General features: G+C 38.1%; 2 protein-coding genes, 1 long non-coding RNA gene and 1 pseudogene across 3 annotated transcripts; 2 read left to right on the top strand and 2 right to left on the bottom strand.

Moving 5' to 3' along the window:
- The first annotated feature begins 1191 nt into the window (after nt 1-1191).
- LOC114720593 (protein HGH1 homolog) lies at nt 1192-11775 on the top strand (annotated as a pseudogene).
- LOC114720594 (uncharacterized) lies at nt 7113-21881 on the bottom strand. Its single transcript, XR_003737978.1, has 3 exons — nt 21870-21881; nt 8361-8363; nt 7113-7671 (listed from the first exon to the last, which is right to left on the bottom strand). It is a non-coding gene; the product is annotated as an uncharacterized LOC114720594 (long non-coding RNA).
- On the top strand, nt 14060-16519 carry LOC114720592 (sphinganine C4-monooxygenase 1-like). The gene is made up of 2 exons (XM_028906252.1): nt 14060-14446; nt 15736-16519. The coding sequence occupies exons 1-2, from the start codon at nt 14222-14224 to the stop codon at nt 16297-16299; spliced, it is 789 nt and encodes a 262-aa protein (XP_028762085.1). The 5' UTR covers nt 14060-14221; the 3' UTR covers nt 16300-16519.
- On the bottom strand, nt 18498-20546 carry LOC114720591 (protein PHYTOCHROME KINASE SUBSTRATE 1-like). Its single transcript, XM_028906251.1, has one exon. It carries the CDS (start codon nt 20279-20281, stop codon nt 18776-18778), a length of 1506 nt encoding a protein of 501 aa, XP_028762084.1. The 5' UTR covers nt 20282-20546; the 3' UTR covers nt 18498-18775.
- Nucleotides 21882-22148: the final 267 nt, after the last annotated feature.

The following is a 22148-nucleotide window of genomic DNA, read 5'->3' as shown; positions in this document are numbered from 1 at the left end:
ATCTTCTCTTTACTTGATTATGGTTGAGAGAGTATCTATAGGGGTAATTTAGAGAAAATTGATAAATATGATAAATGGGTCTTATATTTAGGACCAAAACCAACTCAAGAATTGGGTCCTATATTAAGGACCGGAGGGAGTATATTGGTTATAGCTACCATTGCTAAAAGGACTATCTTGAAAAAAAATACATAAATATGAGAGACAAGTGAATTGAGATTATATTAAAACTAAAAAAAAATTAAACAATGTATTATATTAATGATGGGAGGTAGTATAAAGAGCCTCCTTGAAATTGCTGCTAATAATTGAACACCCGGGGAAAAAGACAAACGTCCATGGCGTCAAATAAGATGTCTTAAATTAATTGCCATAGTTCACTTTTATTAATTATTTAATTTAATACTTATACCGTCATTAATATAAAATTTAATTATTAAGTTGACTTTAGTCCTAGATAGTAGTATAAGATTTAGTTGTCATATTTATCATTTTTTTAAAATTATCTCTATTAATATTCTCTTAATTATAACCAAGTAGGAAGAGAGGTAGAGAATTAAGAAAAATGATTATGATGTTTTAGGGAAAAAATGTCATATTTATTATAATTAACTAATTTATTTAATTTTTTTAATATAATCAAATTAGTTAGGTAGGTTTTGCATTAAGAGTTGGAACTCGACGGAGTCGAATGATTAAAGGATGGGGTGGTTATGCTAAAAAAAAACAACACAACAAAAATTGCGTGGGTTTATCGTCAATTATACAAAGTTAAGAAGCTTACATCCAACTTACCTAAAATTTAAGTGAGGTATACGTTTTCTAGGCTATAATTAAGTAAAGAGTACTTTTCTTTTCTTTTCTTTTTTTTTCTTTTTAGCAATTATGGCGGGGAAATAAAGCAGTTAAAGAATACATCAAATATAAACTTGATGCATAATAAGTTTTTATTTTTATTTTATTATTTCATATAATCGGTTCCATTAAAAATTGAAGAATTTCTTATTTAAAATATTTTTTTAAATTTTATTCCATTTCGTTTATCAAATGAGCTGGGACTTTTAAAATAAACAAAGCAGTTAAAGTGAAACGCAAAGTCGAAAACGAAACGAAACGAAACGAAAACGAGGCCGTATCATCGTCAAACTCAAATGCAAAACCCACCTGAGTCAGGGAACAAAAACAGGCATTACGCAGGCCACTGCGGTCGCCAGTCGCCTTTGCAAGAAGTGGCGGAACGATGGCTACGGAGCTTGAGGAGCTTATAGGCTTTCTGTCTTCTCCGTCACCTCAAGTAAAGTTTCTTACTTTCACTTTTTGCCTCTTCCCTGCGAAATTGTGGGAGTTCTACGACAAAACGCTTGGAAATTTTATTTTTTTTATTTTTATTTTTCCAGTGTTCTTACATCACAATAATTTAGTTCCAGCACAATCAATTACGTGATAACCATTTGAATATAGTACTGGCTTCCTAGCCAAGTGGATTTGACTTGCACTAGCTTTCTTCAGGAGTGCACTCTGTAATCTGTGTTCAGCTTTGAAACATCCTCCCGAGTCCTTTATTTATGTAACAATCCGCTGAATTTGATTGCAAACCAAACATTCGAACAGATGCGTTGAGCTACTCAAATGCGTACCTGGGAGGTGGATTCCTGTCTATCCTTGTTCCTGAGTCGAAAATCAAACTTCAAAAGATCCTTTGTTAATAGTATCTTTATGATGGGAGTGACTTCATTTTGAACAAGCTATGTCTTTGGTTATGTCACCTTATTGACATATTGTCCTGTTTGATTCACATGCAGCAACCTTCAAGATTTGGTGTATGTGAATATGTTACTACTGCAGGACAGGACTCTTTTTTTTTTTTTTATATTAAATGGTGTCGAATTCTATTGAAGCATGCCTTTTTCACTTACAGATAACGAAGGTCGCTGTTGATATAGTTCGTGGACTAACTGGCTCTGATGATGGCTTGCAATCCTTGGCTAAATATGCGAAGACAGTGCTACCATCATTATCTCGACTCTTGGCTGGTCCGAAGGTGCTTCTGAAATCTACTTTCACGTCGGAAAAGAGAATCAATTTTACATGTATTGTTCTTAAATTTTTCGGCGTTTCCAAATCTGAATGCAAAAGAATGAAGAACTCAAACTGTTTCTTTAGTCCCAAAGAACTCAGTTAAATGCTTATACAAAACCATGAATTATTTTGGTGTTTCAAGATTGTTCATTTAGTCTCAGATATAGGAATAGATCAGATAACTAAATTTTGGGAAATTTTTATGTTATTCTCCATGGGCAAATTCACAATTTGGGGTAGCATTTGTTCGAGGCGTAGTTATGTATTAACAGATTTGCTATGCCCTTCCAGGAGGTTTCTGAACCTTCAGCTGAAGCACTTGTTAATTTATCTCAAAACTCAAATCTAGCAGCAGAGATGGTTCAATTGGGAATGATCAAAACTGCGATGGATGTTTTATACAAGCCAGAGTGTATCATTACTCGCTTGCTTGTCATGCTTTTGGTTAATCTAACGCAGTTAGATGCTGGTAGTGCTTCCTTGCTCCAGGTTTGTTTTCTCATTGCAATCTGTGATCACTACGTATTTTGTAACTGACTTTAAAATTATTTTTTTTCAATCTGCGAATGTCATCTGTGCATGAGGTGACATCTGAAATGTTGGGGCATTACTATGTTATTAGAATTGGTGAAATGGCCACTGCTGTCATTATACAGAAGGTGGCATCCTTTTTTTCCCCCCTTTTTATTAATATGGAAATACCAATTATTGATTCTTGGCTGGTTGTCAGACTGGTGATGATAAGGTGCATGGACTATATGTGATGAAGCTTGTCAGGTCATTTTGTAGAACCACCCATGAAAGTCATGGTGCGTCCCTCCAAACTCAATGTGAATTTGACCTTCTGCAGAATTTATACAGAATTCTTTTGTCCGGATTTTTGAAATTCATTTGGCCAATTCACTAATAAGCAAAGGCAGAGAATCTCTGAAGTACAAGCCATAATCATCAAAGACGTGCCTAATCCTCCTATGCTACGTCCATAAATAAGAAATTGAAAAAAAAAAAAAAAAACTACTTGCCTACCCATTAACAGAGAGGGTTTCATGCCATGCATCCATTATGCCTAGTACATGATGTAACTGTTATGATTCTTCAGTTGTTCGCATACTGTTGCTCTGGTTCAATGATTTTTCTGCTAATTTTGATAGATGATCTTTTGAACATGTTGGATCAATACTTGTTAATATCTCAAAGCAGCAAGCAGGAAGGAAGCTTCTGCTTGATTCAAAGAGAGGTCTCTTAAAGCAGATGATTAGACAATTTGATTCAAACAGCTTATTGAGAAAGAAAGGGGTATGTGCAGTAACTTACTGTACATTTGTGATTTTCAATCTCATGCGCTGCTAGCATAGCTTGATATTAGTTCGCGTTTGTTATAAAGTTTTTTGTTCCATCTTGCTCTATTTTCTTACATACTCTTGAAAGAAGTGACAAATCAATTTAGAGTTTGCCAAGTTATTTTGATTTTTCAATGGCTTGATGCTCAGTAGTCCATAAAATCACATACTAATGCTGTTGTTTAGCATGGCATACATAAGAGAGCTTATGGTTCCAAAACTAGTAATCTCTGAACTGAGTGAATGGAGTCAAACTGATTCATGTTCTTGATTGGCTCACGTTGAATGATGAATTATCTCTTTATAGATTGTTGCGTGTTAATTATGCTCTCTCCGTAACCGCAGTATTGTTTGTCATGATTACTCTAACTTACTAAAACTCAACGGTTGACTGCATTTGGGCAGGGCTTTTGGCTCAACTGAGATTGTTGTTATGTTTGATTGCTTGCAGGTCTTTGGAACTTTACGCAACTGTTGTTTTGAAGCTGAAAGTCAGCTACAAAATTTACTTTTGATATCTGAGTTTCTCTGGCCAGCATTACTTCTTCCAGTGGCTGGCATAAGGTTATATGCTGTACCTTCTCTGACCTTAAATTGTTGGCATTTCTAATTATTGCCAAATAAGATTCCTTCTGGCTAAGCCAAAGATTCTTAACTGCTTAAAATGAATGAGCCTAATTCATTAATTTTTCCAGAATGGAAATAATTTTGCTTACCTGATATCTATCCATGGCCCTGTAATTCATTATAAGACATGAATTCTCTTTTGAAAGGCATGAAAGAGCTCAATCTTGTGAATATCTAGGGCCGTCATTGCTATCTAGAATGATAATATGTTTAATAAAGAAAAAAGGAAGAGAATGCTTTCTAAAGAATCTTGCCATAATAAAGTTAAAATTTCTTAAATCATGTGAAAAATATCCTTGCTAAGAGGGTGCCAGCCTGTTTTGCCGACTTGCAATCAGATTCAAGTGGTCTTTGTGTTAGTCTTCATATCCATGCCCCTCCCCACGTTTCAGGCATTATTCCGGAGCTATCTATGGTTTGGTTTACTTAGTTTGTGTCTTAGTCTCTTCCATTAACAAAGTAATTGTTTTGCAGTTATATAGTGAGCAAGACACATCAAAGATGCCACTTGAACTTGGGACTGCCCTCTCAATGAGAGCGTGAACCAGTTACTGATGCTGAAATTCGTATTCAAGCATTGGAAGCCATATACTTGATTGTATTGCAGGTAAATTTGATACACACACGCGCACACATACCAAATGTAGGCTTGAACACTGTTGATACTGAACAGTCAACAGAGATTTGAATCTCAGTACTGTCTGTGGATTTAAAAGTCGGAAGCAAAAATCTTTAGTAGTTCCTTTTGCTGTAAGAAGGGAATATTTCTATCATATGCTTAGAGCCAGTATGTTAATGAACCTACTTATTTCGAATACCTCACCATGAAAACCTCTGGCTTCTCCCTCTTGGACAGGGTTTGAGCATTGGAGATTGTAAAAGTTGTATATTATATAATTTGCATGCCTGTAGGTAATCCTAGGGAAACCATTAGAAAGCAAGAGATAGGGATGCAATCTACATCACCCCATAGCACATATCACAGAGAAGGAGAGAGACGGAGTTTCTAAAGCTACTATGAGGCATGAGGGTGTGATAAAATTAAGATGTCGAAGAAAATCATACTAGTAATCCTTTTAAAGCTCCCATGTTAAATTATTAACGAGTAATAGTTTATAGTAATAAAATCTCCTCCTTGTGATATGAGACAGCCTAGTACGGAAGGGTTCTAGGTTGAGATTTCTATCTAATAGGCTTGATGTATTCCAACCTATCATGAAATACATACATACAATAACCAGGGTCCATACGTTTTGGGCTTAATATTCAATACAATAACTATTGACTTAAATATATAATTGTACCCTCAATAATTAATGCTAACCCATGATTAATTGATTTATAAAATTTTCCGTTTCTGCACTTAGTTTTTGTGATGCTTTGATTATTTGTTATAGCTAGGATCTTCATATAGTAATGAAGATTCAATGCTGAAATGTATTATTCAATGGCCAAACTCCACGGATAGGCTCCAATGGAGAATTACAACAAGGAAAACGAAACCGAAATGCTCACAGCATTTCCCTAGAGCCTCACGGCCTCTCCTACTTCTCTAGTTCTCTCTCTCTCCTTTTTCATAAACCCCTCTCTATCCCAACTTCCCCAATTATACTCATCCCTTCCCATAACTAACTTCTAGGAAAAACCCACAATTACCTTATCACATAAAAAGCATTACACATCCGAATTGGGCTTTTTCCTTGTCTAACATACTTCAACTTGGGCCCATGCTCAACAATACCCCGCCCATCAAGCTTGACCTTGTCCTCAAGGTGAAAAGTGGGAAACTGTTGGTGAATGACATCATAATCCTCCCAAGTGCTATCGCAGTCGGCAAGGTTAACCCACTTAATAAGAAGTTCGAGTCGTCCATCAGTGAGTTTCCGATGCTTCAGCACAGATTCAGGATAAACCTGAAGTTCCAGGTCAGCCATTAATGTGGACGGAAAGGAATGGGAAATGAGGCCAGGGGTCAGTGACTTCTTGAGTTGCGAAATATGAAACACTGGATGAATTTTAGCTTCCGGGGGTAATTTTAGCTTATAAGCTACAGTGCCAATACGCTCCAGCACAGGAAAGGGACCATAGAACCGAGGAGTGAGCTTCTCATTAGGGCGAACAGCAAGGGAACGCTGCCTGTAAGGCTGTGTGCTTCAGATAGACGTTATCACCAACATTGAAGTGGACGTCGCGCCGCTTTTTATCAGCATAGCGCTTCATATATTGTTGGGCCTGTTCTAAATTCCGCTTTAATTCATCCAGAATAGCATTACGGGCCTGAAGCTGTAAAGTAACAGCATCCACTGGAGATACAGCCTCCTGGAACCGAAACAAGGTTGGAGGGTCCTGGCCGTATAGCGCACGAAATGGGGACAAACCAGTGGAACGGTGAAGTTAGTATTAAACCAGTACTCAGCCCAGCATAACCATTTTGCCCAAGTCTGAGGAGCATCACTACAAAAACAACGCAAATATGTCTCCAAACTCCTATTAACCACCTCGGTTTGACCATCACTTTGAGGATGGTAACTGGAGCTGTAATTCAATGATGTACCAGCAGCTTTAAATAGTGCTTTCCAGAAGTTACTCAGAAAAAGTTTATCTCTGTCCGAGACAATGGAACGTGGAAAACCATGAAGTCGAACTACTTCTGAATAAACAAGTCAGCAACAGTGTTTGGGTGGTATAAGGATGATGAAGTGGTATAAAGTGTGCATACTTGGTAAAACGGTCAACCACCACAAAAATTGTGTCGTATCGCTGCGATTTGGGAAGCCCGGAAATGAAGTCCATTGAAATATCTGTCCACACCTGATCGGGATCGGAAGGGGTTGTAGCAGCCCAGCAGGACTAAGTGCTAGATGTTTATTACGCTGGCAAATATCGCAGGCAGCCACATATTCTGTACATCCGACGCATGCCATCCCAATAGAAGAGTGCAGCCAATCTCTTGTAAGTTCGGAGGTACCCAGAATGCCCCCCAATCAGAGAATCATGAAACTCACGCAGCAACAGGGGAATTCGTGGAGAAGACTTAGGTAAGACTAAGCTGCTTTAAAGAATAAGTGACCACCTTTGAGAGCATACCCTGAAATAGTCGGTTGACCAGTAGCCAGCTGCTGTATTATGCCAGCTAGAGTGTCGTCCTTTTGGACTTCAGAGTCCCAGGTATTCAGATCGTCTGACTGAGCCATAGTAATGGCATTGAGCCCCACGTGCTCCTGCTGTCGAGACAGGGCGTCAGCAGCAGAATTAGTCTTCCCTGGTTTGTACTGAATCTGAAAAGTGTACCCCATGAGTTTGGTCACCCACCCTTGCTGTGAGTCATCTAGAATTCGCTGTTCCAAGAGGAACTTAAGGGCTTTTTGATCTGTCCGCATAATAAATGGTCGACCCAAAAGATAATAGCGCCATTTCCTCACTGCAAAGACAATGGCCATTAGTTCTCTCTCATAAACAGAACAGGTTCTACGTCGAGCTGACAAAGAATGACTATAATAAGCAACTGGACGTCCAGACTGCATTAAAACCGCCCCTAATCTAGTGCCCGAGGCGTCGGTTTCCACAATGAAAGGCTGGGAAAAATCCGGTAGAGAGCTAATACTGGAGTTGAAGACATTGCTTGCTTCAGCTTATCAAACGCAAGCTGGGCCTCTGCAGTCCAGTGAAAGGCATTTTTCTTGAGGAGGTCAGTCAGGGGTGCAGCGATCAACCCATAATGGTGCACAAACCGACGGTAGTACCCTGTCAAGCCTAAGAACCCACGAAGACTCTTCAGGTTGGTGGGGGCCGGCCAGGACTGCATACTTGCTATTTTGGAAGGGTCTGCATGAACTCCATCCTTAGAAATAATGTGACCCAAATATTCCAATTTAGGTTGGGCAAAGACGCACTTCTTGACATTAATCACTAAGAGGTGTTGCCGTAATAGTTGCAGAGTCATACGCAAGTGCTGGAAATGGCTGTTGCGGTCACCACTGTATACTAGGATGTCATCGAAAAATACCAAGATGAATTTCCGTAGGTGCTGTCTGAAAATATCATTCATGAGTGATTGAAAGGTAGATGGGGCATTTTTCAAACCGAAAGGCATAACCATGAACTCATAGTGACCATCATGAGTACGAAAGGCTGTTTTATGTTCTTCCCCTGCTTTCATTCGTATCTGGTGGTAACCAGATTTTAAATCTAGTTTAGAAAAAATCTGAGCACCCCCTAATTCATCCAACAGCTCCTCAATAGCTGGAATGGGGAACTTGTCCTGAATGGTTACCTTATTCAAGGCCCTATAATCAACACAAAATCGCCAACTACCATCTTTTTTCTTTACCAGGAGTACTGGGCTAGAAAATGGGCTCTTACTAGGTCGGATAATTCCAGCTAGGAGCATCTCGTGCACCAACCGCTCAATTTCGGCCTTTTGGTAATGGGGGTACCTATAGGGACGAAATTAGGAGGAGGAGTGGCGCCTGGCTGCAACTCAACCGTGTGATCAACTGTTCTAGGAGGTGGAAGTCCGGCCATAGGTGTTTGAACTTCAGGGAACTCCGCTAATACTGATTGAACCTCATCGTCCACAGGGGTGTATGTAATCTCTGTCATTTTTAATTCAGTAAACTCCACAAAGAACACCTCGTCATCATACCTGGTGGTTCTGTACAGAGAGTTGAAAGACATTGGAGTCTTGTGCAAAGTCGGATTGCCCTTGAGGCAAATCCATTCATCACCCAAATCAATCTTGAGTGTAGAGTGTTTCCAGCTAACTAGCACTTCACCGAGAGATGCTAACCAGTCTGCTCCCAGGATGATGTCTGACCCCCCAAGCTGAAAGGGATACAGGGAATGTATAATGTGGAGCCCTTGCACAAAGAAGGAGACATCACGACACACCCCACGACCTCTCACATTTCGAGAATCCCCCATCTGAACCGTAAAAGCAAAATGGGAATCCACCGGTAAAGATAGAGCCAGCACCAGCTCCTGGTGGATGAAACTATGTGTAGCGCCACAATCAATCAGGATTAATACCTCCTTCCCACCAAGAGACCCCAATAACTTAATCGTTTTGCCACCCGTGAACCCAGCCAATGCGTTAAGGGACAGGGACATAAGCTGTCCGGAATGCTTCTCGGCCTCCGAAGGAAGGTTTGATTCGGATAACTCCAGGTGAGCTGGTTCCAATGGTAGCTCGTCTTCTTCAGCGGGTTCCTCCGACATAATCAGCACCTGTAATTGCTTTTTCTTGCCAACGATGGCCAGGGCGATACTTCTCGTCACATTTGAAGCATAACCCAAGTTCTCGCCGTCGTTCAATTTCCGCGTCGGTGTATTTTTTTGGGACCGATTTGGAAGTGTATGTAACTGGAATCGTGGTCTTCTTGCTATCATCGGTTGATTTGCTTTCTGCCGCTCGGGCTGTACTTAGTGTAGACGCTGCCGTGGACTGGCTAGGAGATGATTGAGGACTCAGGCGAGTGGACGAAACTCTAGGTCCTTGGAACCTGTCTTCGGCCCAGTGTCTAGGCGGCCCAGATGAGCGTGGGCTATAATATTGGGCCATCACACCGTTCCGTTCTTCCAACCGTAGAGCCATGTCCATATACGCAGTCAGGGAACCCAATTTCATCAAGCGTAGGTCCGCCTTGATCTCCATTTTCAAGCCATTCAGAAATGCAGCAACAAGAACCTCTTCTTGACAATTCCCCAAGGTTGCAGAGATTAATTCGAATCGCTCAATGTAATCGGCAACAGATTTGTCTTGGCGTAGAGCCATCAACATTTCATACGAGCTGCCACATTGCAACGGATGAAATCTAAGTACCAAGTCGCGTTTCAGCTCAAGCCAAGTCGAAACAGGGGCCCGCACTTCTTTCCACTGGAACCAATTGAGTGCGCGTCCTTCCAGGCACAATACCGCAGCATCCAGTTTCTCGGTTTCCACCACCCGATTAAATTTGAAGTAGCGTTCCACTTTAAAAATCCACCCAAGGGGGTCATCTCCTGAGAACAGAGGCATATCGAGCCTCCTAAAGCTGGAACTGTCCGTCCCCTCACCCCCGCTACGTTCCTCGATCTCGATCACCCGAGGCGTACCTGTTGTTTGGGTAGTCGAACCTCCGGCGGCATCACCACTTTTGCCCGCACGCCATTCACCTAGCAACTCGTTCAACAAGGAAGTTAAGGTAGCGACATCACACTTTACCGTCGTGATATCGGATTTGATAGACGACACTTCTCCACTCAAACGCTCAATGGAATGCTCGGTTCGGAGGACTCTAGAATCGACCTCATCAATCCTCGTTTCCATTCTGGTATTTACCATTCCCCAAGAAGGAACTGCTCTGATACCTTTAATGAAGATTCAATGCTGAAATGTATTATTCAATGGCCAAACTCCACGGATAGGCTCCAATGGAGAATTACAGCAAGGAAAACGAAACCGAAATGCTCACAGCATTTCCCTAGAGCCTCACGGCCTCTCCTACTTCTCTCTCTCTCCTTTTTCATAACCCCTCTCTATCCCAACTTCCCCAATTATACTCATCCCTTCCCATAACTAACTTCTAGGAAAAACCCACAATTACCCTTATCACATAAAAAGCATTACACATCCGAATTGGGCTTTTTCCTTTGTCTAACATACTTCAACTTGGGCCCATGCTCAACATATAGCTGGTAGGAAGATCAGTGTCTTCCCTCTCCATTGTTCTTGTATTCGCATTTGCTTGGTGTAAACAAGATTTAGCATGCTCATCAATTTTCTCTTGAATAAATGCTTGTCAATTTTCTCTTGAATAAAATGTTAGCTAAAAAACTTGCTGGCCCAAAAAAAAAAAAAAACTGATGAACATTCTCTTTGGGAATGCGTCTGATATGTTTCCATGTCATAATGTGGATTCGTGGTTTGGCATATAAGCTAGCAAAAGATTGCACATTTTTCTCCCTTTCTGGGCGCTACAGGCACGCCCCTGATTGCCTCCGGAATGCTATTGTAATCTTGCAGGAGACAGGTCGAAGAGCGTTTTGGTCTGTAAATGGACCAAGGATAATACAAGTTGGTTATGAAGATGAGCAAGATCCAAAAGTAATGGAAGCGTACGAGCAACTTGGATCCTTGGTAATGTCCCCAAATGTTCAAGTCTTCTTTAACCTAATCCCCTTCTTTCTCTTACTGTTTCTTTCTTTTTGAGCAAATTCCTCTTACTGTTATTAGTACGTATAATAACTCTGATTTTGTGCGCCAGCTAATTCAAAGCGGAGGAACAGAAGAAGAATCATCCAGTGAGAGTACAAAGCAGTGATGCTTTTGCACCCAAAAAAAAAAAAAAAAAGGCAGTGACACTTTGGTGTTACCTTCTCTCGGCTAAGTATTTCAGAAGAAATCTATGCTGCAAAAGTTCATTATAAGCTGAAATTTCCATTTTTGATGCTGGAAATGCTACTTTTAGAGTTTCATAGATTATGTGGCTTAGATGTATGCAAGTTGTAGAATGAGTGGAAGATAGTTTTTGCGTATGCGGAGTCTTATTTTTCATCTCTGATACATATCACGCATTAGGGATTTTCCTCAGATCACGCATAATCAGGAGTTCTGGATGCTGATGATTCTTTGATGGAGTGCATTTTTCGTTATCCTAACTATTTACCTTGTACCATGTCCTTTCCTCATCATCAGTGGAAAGAGGGACTAAATCCTAGATTTATGGGGAGTGATTTCTAAAGAATCAAACTAGAAGGACTAATTCCCAAATTGAGGGAAAGTAGTAGGACTGAAAGTTCTATTTTTCTATTATATGAAATCAATAAAATCTTATTGGATTGTTTGATTTGTTTATAACATTTATATCGTGGAGTTTAAAAAGTTAAAAGGCAGTTTTTGCCCTTAAACTGTTTTCTCAAGATTATTGGGTAAACTAAATAAGTGGTGTAATGTTCTTATGAAGTATGTTGCAATTTTGTGCATCAACACCCAAGTTGGTGGATTTCACAAATGCTAAATACTTAAATCAATAATTTTCTTTATTGAGAAAATTGTGCTGCATAATTATTTGGATAAAGTCTTGTTCATTCACCAAGTAATACTTCAATTATATAATTTTCTCTTTTGCCTTTAAAACATACTCAAACTTCTTTGAAATTAAGTTTTCTTAATTCAAAATTCAAAATTATATGTTTAATTTTTATTTCAATGAATTGATGGCTTATTCAGGGTTAGATATGTGTGGCTAATAATTGTTTTGTTCAGCATTTTTTAATTAGCAGCCACATATTGGGATCGAGTAACTCAATCATTGTTTTTGGTTGTCAAAAGGTGTAATCATATCATTGGTTTTGGTTTAATGATAAGCTTATCTGTTAGGATATGTTATTTAGCTTAACGTGGAATAAAGTATCAACCATCCTTCAAATTATAATAATGCACAATTATTTTCATTTCATTTTATTCTGTGTTTGGGCAATTTGAGGTGATACTTATAAAACATAGTGAGATTTTGATGATAAAAATTATGCAATTTCTTCTTTATCATTAAAATTTAAAGATTGTCCAGTTTGATTGGAAATTTTTCGAAAGCAATATTATTACCCATAATTTTATTTTAGGAAAAAACAAATCCTTCCCAAATGACCTATTTGGCAGCTATTAATTAGATGTATAACATTTTCCTATAGGTGTGTGTGTATAAAATGATTTTAGCCACTTGAAATCCGTTGCCCATCAAAATAATGCCTTGTAAGTGTAACGAGAAGTTTGGATATAAACACTTCGTTGCCATCTATTTTGGGCATAAACATATGATCATATTTTTACAAAAGGAAAAAGAAAAAAGAAACATGGGATAATATATATTACCTCCAATCTTTAATAGAAGAACTCGTTTAACTTTTATTTTAGTCCTAAATATAACTCACTAATCTACTTTGTCTTTCATATTTATCTATTTCTTTTCAAGATAGTTTTTGTAATAATAGTAAATAATAATTTTAATCCTTTAGGAAAGACGACATTTATTTATTATAAATAACTAATTTAATCAATTTTTTAATTCTAATTAGTTAACTAACTCTTATATTAAGGACGAAAGTCGTATGAGTTTTAATCAAGTCACAAATAAATAATTGTTAATATCAATTCTTTCTTTAAAACTGTATATTCTATAAAGTTATGTATTAACCGATAGCGATATCATGGCATAAGGACTGCATCCCTATCCTAGATATAATATATAAATAGCTAAATTTTGTAGATAAAAAAATTAATTAAGATAGGTTAAAAAAATTAGTTAAAATGTCAGATATTTTTTAAGTTTATCTTCCAAATAGGACTAAGTCAACCTGAAAAATTATATCTTAGAATATTATAAACTTGGAAGGAATATTCGTAAATTATAATATAATAATTTCTTTTGGCCCCAATCATATTTAAATAATCCAAATATCAGTTTGCTCAAAGAATTCTGACTTGCCCAACGTGGTATCTGACGTGGCATCTCCGGTGTCAAACGCGACGTCCAAGAGCGGACAATGCTTCACGCTCACGTTGAACCCAACTGAATAATATTCAAATTTTCAAATGTTGGTTGGCGATTAATTTTTTCAAATATTTGCCCGGTCAAAGTCGGTGTCGTTTCCCCTTTTACGATTTTTCCAAGGCTTTGAAACGACCGCGTCGCTATCTTTCTCCGGCTTTTGAACTTCGATCCTCTGTCGCCGTCTACACCTCTATCAACGCCTCCGCCCGATCGCCACCGTCCATTGCTTTGCCTTACGCCTGATTACTTCATTCTTTTCCGATTTCGTCTCGTGGTGCGACACGTAGCAGGTGCTCGATAAAACACGTAGGCTAACGTACTCGCAATTTATAGTGATTTTTTCGTTGCGTTCGGCTTCGTCTTCCTTCTGTAATCCTCCCTTCTCTCTTCGGATTCCGATCACCTTTGGAATCTTCCGTGTGTGGGGAGCCCTAACTCTATATGGTCCCGAGCCACTGTTTAATGTATAAATCCAGTTTTATTGTTATTTGGTTTGCCGATTAATTATAAGGTGGGAGAGTCTGTTTTCGGGGTTAGGGTTTATTTATATTTTCTGTTTTTTCCTCCGTGAACTCTTTTATGGTTTCATGTGAATTCTTGAGATTGGTTAGATTCTGAGTTCTTTTTTTATTTATTTTCCGAGAGATGGATATGGGGATTTCCGATGAATTGTTGGGAACCTTTGCCCCAATTTTCGTTTATTGGATTTATTCTGGAATTTATGTTGTTCTCGGATTATTTTCCGAGAATTATCGATTACACTCGAAGAAGGATGAAGATGAAAAGAATTTGGTATCCAAGTTCTCGGTGGTGAAAGGGGTTCTTCTCCAACAAGTAGTTCAGGCTGTTGTGGCAATACTCCTGTTTGCTGTAAGTGATCGAAATTTTCTTTATGATTTTTTTTATAGATGCAAACTATGTCTGATGTTGATGTTAACTCTTATGCCTGTTTATCTGAATCCTGATTTTTTTTTTTTTATAGGTTTTATATTTGGGATGTAGTTTTGAATTTTATCATATGGGAATCCTGTTCGTGTTTATTGTATGCTACTTAATATGGGTTAATCAGAGAAAGTTCACTGTCGTCATAGTCTCCCTAATGGGTGACAGAAATTTAGGATCGTTGTCGTATCTGTTTAATAAAAAACATAAAGGAACCTTTTTTCTCGCTAAAAGCAAAAGATGACAAGCTAGAGAAGTTTTCGTTATTGTTATCTCCCACGCAAATTGTTGATTGATTTCCCACTTCGAAACGGATCCCTTTACGTTTCATTTATCCATTATTTCCTCTCTGAGAATGCTTAAAATTGTGATTGCACTTTGTTGTTAAGTGGTTCTTTTATAGATTGTTTGGAGGTGTTTTCTTGCTCACTGAGCAACGCGTCTTGTTGAAAAATCACCTCAAAATAACGAAGAACCCTATTTCAGTGACCCTATGAATAGTTTTGCTTTAACTCTTGAGAATATTTTGACTCTGGTGTATTCTTTTTTTCTGGAACTTAACAATTATAACAGAAAGAATAGTTTGTAAGTTTTGTGGATGACAAATAATCAAGTATTACTAATGCAATTACATCAGGAATGGATTTTTTTTTTGGGGCCAAATACATCAGGAATGGTTTTTTTTTTTTTTTTGGGCATGGGTTTGATCTGCTAATGGTTAATGTTCAACAAGAAAGGTGCCTATGGGGACTTGATGAAGTTGATTAGGATTAATGATTATCGCAAGGCTAAGTGATAAGAATTTTGAAATCTTCTAAGAGTCCATAGTGAATCCATCCTAGATGAATACTATATTAGTGAACATACGGGCTCTTTTGTGTATCTCAAGAAACAAAGTGAATAAATTTCCGGATGAAATTTGTCATGAGACTTATTTAGACAACAGTCCGTGTTTAGCTAATGCAAATTCATGGCAATTCACCACTTGAAAGCTTGGGCAGAGCCAATGATATGTTTCCTTTCCATTATCACATAGCCCTGGTGCTTCTGGCAAAGTGGCAACGGAAACTGCAGAAGTGATTGTCTTTTCCTTTATAATTCCTAGCAATACTGTCTTTTTTTCTTTAGTACATGTTAACTAGTGTAACTATAAATTGGCAAAATTTTGTTAGGATCTGACTTATTAAATCATAGTTACCTCTTTTGTTACTGTGTAGGTCACTGGCGGGAATGGTGGTGATGAGGGAACTGCTACTGTTGAAAATGCTTCCATCCTTGTATTAGTGAGACAGTTTGTTACTGCCATGTTGGTTATGGACACTTGGCAATACTTTATGCACAGATACATGCATCACAACAAGTTCTTATACAAGCATATCCACTCTCAACATCACAGACTTGTTGTTCCCTATGCATATGGAGCTCTTTACAATCACCCAGTAGAGGGGCTTCTTCTAGATACTGTGGGCGGAGCTATGTCTTTTCTTATTTCTGGCATGAGCCCACGGGTCTCCATCTTCTTCTTCTCCTTTGCCACAATTAAAACTGTGGATGACCACTGTGGATTATGGCTTCCTGGGAACCTTTTCCATATATTTTTTAAAAATAATTCAGCTTACCACGACGTGCACCATCAGCTATACGGCACTAAGTACAACTTCTCACAGCCATTCTTTGTTATGTGGGATCGAATCTTGGGTACCTACATGCCTTACTCATTGGAGAAGAGGAAAGGTGGAGGTTTTGAAGCTAGACCTTCTAAAGAGTTCAAGGATGACTGATCTTTTTGTTTGATGAGAGCATTCTTTGTCTGTAGTAGTAGTATTTTTACTCATGATGAGCCGCACTACCAACCTGATCTGTCTGATCTGTATATATACATATATGCTTCTGTGCTCAATCTCTTGGCTTTATTTATGTCCATATCAGATTGCCTTTTAATAAGGAAATTGTGGATCTCTACCTCTGGTGGTTTTTTATACCCTTTCATTGCTGTCTTCAGTGCACCCTGTTGTCTTGCTTCTATCAACTCGTATTTTTCATCTACGGAATTATTCGTTTGTTCTGCCCACCTATATCTCTGGTTCTGCGTGCCAGAAAGTTCACTTCATGCTGATCTTTAACCATAAACTTAGTCTTTTATCCCATTTTCCATTATATTTCAGTAGTTGGTCAGGGAAAAAAGCTCAAGCGTATCATTTGAGAATCCAAGGCATAATTCAGTTATGTACAATATGCTGCACTTGCGAGGGTTTTGAATAGCATGTGACTGCTAGACTAATAAAGATTTTCTCTTGTTCGTGCTAACTTTTGAAGCCACAAATATGGGACTTATCTTAAATTTCTAATTATCAAGTCTCAATAGTGAACGCCGGACTTCGAACATCCTTGTGGTTAGTTATCTGAGTCGTTGAAGTAGTTATCCTTTTTGACGCTACTGTTAGTAATTGCTTTTTCTGATGCTATTTTTAGCAGTCATATTTTTTTTACGCTACTGTTATTGATAGGGGCCTGACTGATCTGATATTCATCTAAATCAAAATTCTAAAAGCCCTCAAAGATATGCGGCAAGAAATCCCAATTCGGTCGTATTCAAAATATTCATATCCTAACTTTGAACAAATATACCATAATCACTTTCGTGCCTCGTGATAAAGATATTGGACACAGTTTAGAGGTTGTGCTTCGTTCTACTCAAAGGCCTTGGGGAAAGAGAAAAGCCATCATGTCCTAAGTGGTCCATGAAATGTGTACAAAGCTTATCCTTCAGTCAATGATGGTGCAGACTGCAGACGGGCATATCACACCGAAACCATTATAGTGACAGACTAACGCTAAATATTCTGATGTTAGACGCGACCATTAATATGTTAATTTGCACCACATATAACTGGACCTGTTAACATCTTTAGAATGACATTCTATTTTGTAACAGATAATAGACAGATAGCAAGTGTTCTTTATGTGGACTTGATAGCTTGCCTGCTTTAGCTTTCTCCCTAGTAAAAAATATGGATCCAGATTCTTTGAATTTTGCCCCTCTCAAGTTCCATTAAATTATTTTTCTACAAGTTGCAGATATCCTGGACTCTTTATGCAAGTGTCATTACTTGGTAGTTTTGTAGTCATTATCTGTAGGAGGCTCTATAAGGTTACAGGTATTCAGTCATGAGTTAAATAACCACTAATCGATGAAGTGAAGAATCGGAATAGGAGCTTCTAATGATTTGGGTTTATCAGCTTCCAAAAATGTCAGGTGATTTTATTTTACATTTTCTTACATACTTTTTAATAGATTTCTGCAATATTATTGACTGCGACACAAGAATAATGATAAGCTAGATGGATGGACCACCATATTTATTAGGTGGTTCTGATATTGAATATGCCTGGCTTCATTCCTTGGTGAGCATTTTGCCGTCGCTGTTGCTAGTTGCATGTCACTATACGGACATTCTCAAGGCTTGAAATTCTCTATTAATCAGTTGTGATGAATAAACCTCTCATAATTACACTTTATTTATGTCGAGGACTTGAGGCGTGCTTAAGCTTCTATGAAATCTCCCACTGAAAATGGAAAAAATAATTAACTAATAGTGAAAGAAGAGCAAACATGTAGAGCAACACTTTATTAACAGTGCAAGGGATGCATCCTCTTGCTGTGAAATGGTTAAATTTCATTGTACTTGAAGGATGGTTAACTTTATAGTCAACCCTTTTGTGCCTCTTTTCTTTTTGGTTTGGTTGGATGCATTATTTTCAAAAGCCAACAGCACTGGGGAAAAATACACATGGAAAAGGTAGATCTTTTGTCATTTGCAGGTGGTCCTTCTGTGAGAAGTATCATCAAAAGTTAAAGGAAGACAAGTGCACTTTCCAAAATGTAATGGCTATATCAGATACATCCAGCTTTATAAATAAAAACAAAAAGCTATGCAACAAGCAAACACTGAATTAGGGATAACTGAAAAAGGGTCAAGCTTGGACAATACGAGGTTCCATTTCACACCTTCTCTATGGTAATATGAGTCCATATGCATCCTTCCAAAATGATTCACTTCATCTTGTTTGTAAGCCAGATACAGCAAATACTGATGGGCAATAAATATATATCGTTGCAAACAAAATAATATTACAAGGTTTTAAGAGGAAGATACATGAGACACCTGGGCCGAGAGCCAATAATTATTTTGGTAAATAGATTTGAAACTCAGAGACACAAACTGAGTCCAAACTTCAGGTAAATTCGAACTACTGCTAAATGTACAGGGGTTGAGAAACGTGTGTTGAGTACGAACGTTGAAGTGGGGGTCTGCCATAAGCATGTTGCCCATGAATTGCACCAAAATTCCCCATCTTTGGATCTGCCTTAAACCTTGTTACCTGAGCCAAGGTATCCGACCTCCGACGAACTAGTGGGCTATGATTAGGTTTCTCATAGGTTATGAAGGCATCCCCAGCCACCTTCACAGCCTTGTAACTCTTGCAGCCCAAGAACGTACTAGAATGTCTCCTCTGTCTTTGTATCTCTCGGCTGGCTTTTGTTGTTCCAGCCGATGATGTATATGCAGCTTTTGTCGGTATGGTTGCTACTGCACTTTGTTCTTCACCGTCTGACAAGACAGAGTAATCTGCAGCACTAGCAGTGGCCACACTCCATTCTATGCTTGCCTCACTTGGTGCATAACAAGTTGTAGGGGAGGCACAACCAGAGGCAACTTCTGACGTTTGTCTATTAAGGAAGTGGTTGGTTTTACCTGTGAGGCTGTCAATCTCAAACAAATCTGAACTTGCATCACTCTCAGTATCATTGTAGTTTCCTGAAAAAATGTCGATTTCTTCCACTTTAGGCGCTGCCGCAGCATCCCAAGAGGGCATTGTAAGCCTCTTATCAAAGGTCAAAGATCTTCTGTTATTCAATATTGGGGAACCAAACACCTCCAATGATTTCCTTGGCTTCTCTTCTTCCTTCTGCTGAAGTTTCAAATTCACCAGTTGATTTTCTAGCCCAGAATTCACTGCTGGCAATGCTGAATCTGGCTTTTTGAAGCAAACATCTTTATTGCATAACAGTTCTTCCCGAGGCTTGTTTGTTTTAGCTGAGTAATCAGCATCTAAGCCAGTGTTAGAAAGGTTTCTGTGAGGTCCTTTTCCGTGAACAACACCATAAGTAGGATTATGGCTATGATCACTGATATCAACAGAATTATTATCAGCACATGAGCATTTGCAGCCAAGACCAGCTAGGAAATTCTTCCTCTGCATCTTGCTGTTCCTGTTTCTGGAAGAGTTCCTCTGAACCCTCGGTAACAGTTTACTTTGGCTGTTCCAACTTGATTCAGATCGAACGCTTGGAGTTCCATAGTGGGATTTATTGAGATTTCGGGTTTCTAGAGCTTTGCGTTCTTCATCTTTATGATAGTGGCACTGCCTTGCAGCCACGTTAGTAGCAACTCCAGGACTCTCACGATCCATTCCTCCATTGAAGTACTTATGAGCTTCAAAGACTCCAATATCTCCATCTTCTTCCTTCTTTTCTGCAACTTGAAGATGAAGAGTCTCCCCCCTATTGGTGTTAAAGGAACTACGACGAACATTCCTCCCTGACTCTGCAACTACTTTCTCTTCATTGCTGTTCAAGTATGAAGGGACGAAAGCATCACGTGGGTGGTTGTTTCTGTTCTCAGAAGTGGAAGTTCTAATCTGATGGAGGCTGCTGTTTGCAGTTATGGTAGCCATCGTTACAGGATTATTCTTGAGCATAGTTTCAAGTCCTCAGTGACAGAAACTGACCCAACAGAAAGAAAATGAATGATGAAGAGTATTGAAGAAGATGGTGCAATACTGGGAATTGCAGAAGGAAAATTTTGCAGCAAGGAATAGCGTAAGGTAGAAGGTAGGGAAGGAATGGACGAAAGAAAGGATCTGAAATGAAGGGGTGAATGGACACAGGATTACATAGGAGGAGTGGCTCTATAAGTAGAGAGGGTTGTGGAATATGAAAATGTCAAGAAGGTAGGGCCATGTGCTTCTGGTCTAATTGACACCTCCTCCACAGTTTTCACGCGCAAGTATTTTGTATATCCAGACTAATAAATAGGCAGAAACGACATGTCAGAACTTAAGTTTATCACATTTGATTTAGACATTAAAAATTGAAATTTCCTTTCAATAACTATGAACCTATACTCTCTCAAGTTATATTTTAATCTTCAAATATTACAATGTCATTTTATGTGGGGATAATACCGAATGGAAACACTCTTGTGCTTTTTTTTTTTTCCTTTTTGGTTTTTTGGAACTTCAGCATTTGCTGTGTTGGTTATGCCTGATGTAGCCTCTGAAACAAATTGGTAGATGCCCAAAAAAAAAAAATTCCTCCCTACAATATTTTTTATGCATATTACAAGAGAGTTTATTATTGGGGTGTTTGGGGGGTCCCCCGGGGGGAAGGGGTGGTGAGGGCTGCTCGGACCAGGCTGATGGGGATGCTTCATAAACTTTATGCATAGAGCAACTTAGCTAAAAACGATACCATGTGTTATCTTGAAAAAGATTAGTTTCTTTTATCTCAAAAGTTAGGTATTAAATCAACAAAACCTGACATAATTGATAGATAGTAAGTTTTTTAAAGATAATATACCTGAAATAATTGATAGATAGCAAGTTTCTTAAAGATAATGTCGTGAGTTTGAACCAAAACATTTATATAAGAAAATTTTTTTGAGGGAGGCACAACTTATTTTGGCTATCTCTATGCTTGATAAAGATCAATTTCTAACTATCGGTTAAAAGATATTGCACAGTTTTTAACTAAAAAAAATTAAAAATCATACCAATTATTGAACTGGTTGAAACGGTAATTCAAGAGTTAGTGATCCAACCATAATTGAACTGAAATCAACCTAATCATAATTAAAATAATTTAATTTAATTAAAATATACAAAAAAAAATACGTATACATGTGCATATGTGACCTTGAAAAGGATAATGTTTAAACAAAGAAAGATTAGTTTATAGATAAATGGGACATTCGTATATAAAATAACAAATAATCCAATAAAACAAAATTACTAAAGAACAAATATGACTTATAGCTAGTCTAAACTTAGTTAAAAGAAATATAATCCATTTATACCATACCATGACAGAGATAACAATCAACCATGCAGGTAACCTTCCCTCCATTCAAAGTGTGTTATTCTTTATATTTTTAAGTTCTTGAAATTTGCCAAAGTCATTACTTTCTTTTTTTTAAAAAAAAAAAAAACTCCTTATGATTTGTTCCCTTTCAGCAGAAAGGGTGCCAACTACCGTAGGAAATAAAAGCAAGACTAATCAATATTTCACTTGATTAACTGATCTTAGTCCCATCTTTGGTTTTTATCACAAAAAAAGGAAGTTGGCTGATACACAATAACCAAAATCAGATCTTTTTTTTTTAATTTAATGGGGTTAATACACATAAACCAAAATCAGATTATTTTTTTTTCCTTTTAAAGCGGGATATAGTTATGGAAAAACAATGAAGAGACAAGGGACATGGAGGGAACCTGTTCGTCCTCGTATAGCTGTAAATGGGTATGTAGTTCCCTGATGATACAATTTTCTTGGTTACACACACTCACA

The sequence above is a fragment of the Neltuma alba genome, unplaced genomic scaffold (genome assembly GCF_004799145.2).
Source record: "Neltuma alba isolate B1F8T4 unplaced genomic scaffold, ASM479914v2 tig00011990_pilon, whole genome shotgun sequence".
In the NCBI taxonomy this organism is placed as follows: domain Eukaryota; kingdom Viridiplantae; phylum Streptophyta; class Magnoliopsida; order Fabales; family Fabaceae; genus Neltuma; species Neltuma alba.
Note: the sequence above shows the minus strand (reverse complement) of the source record. Positions and strands in the feature narration are given on the sequence as shown.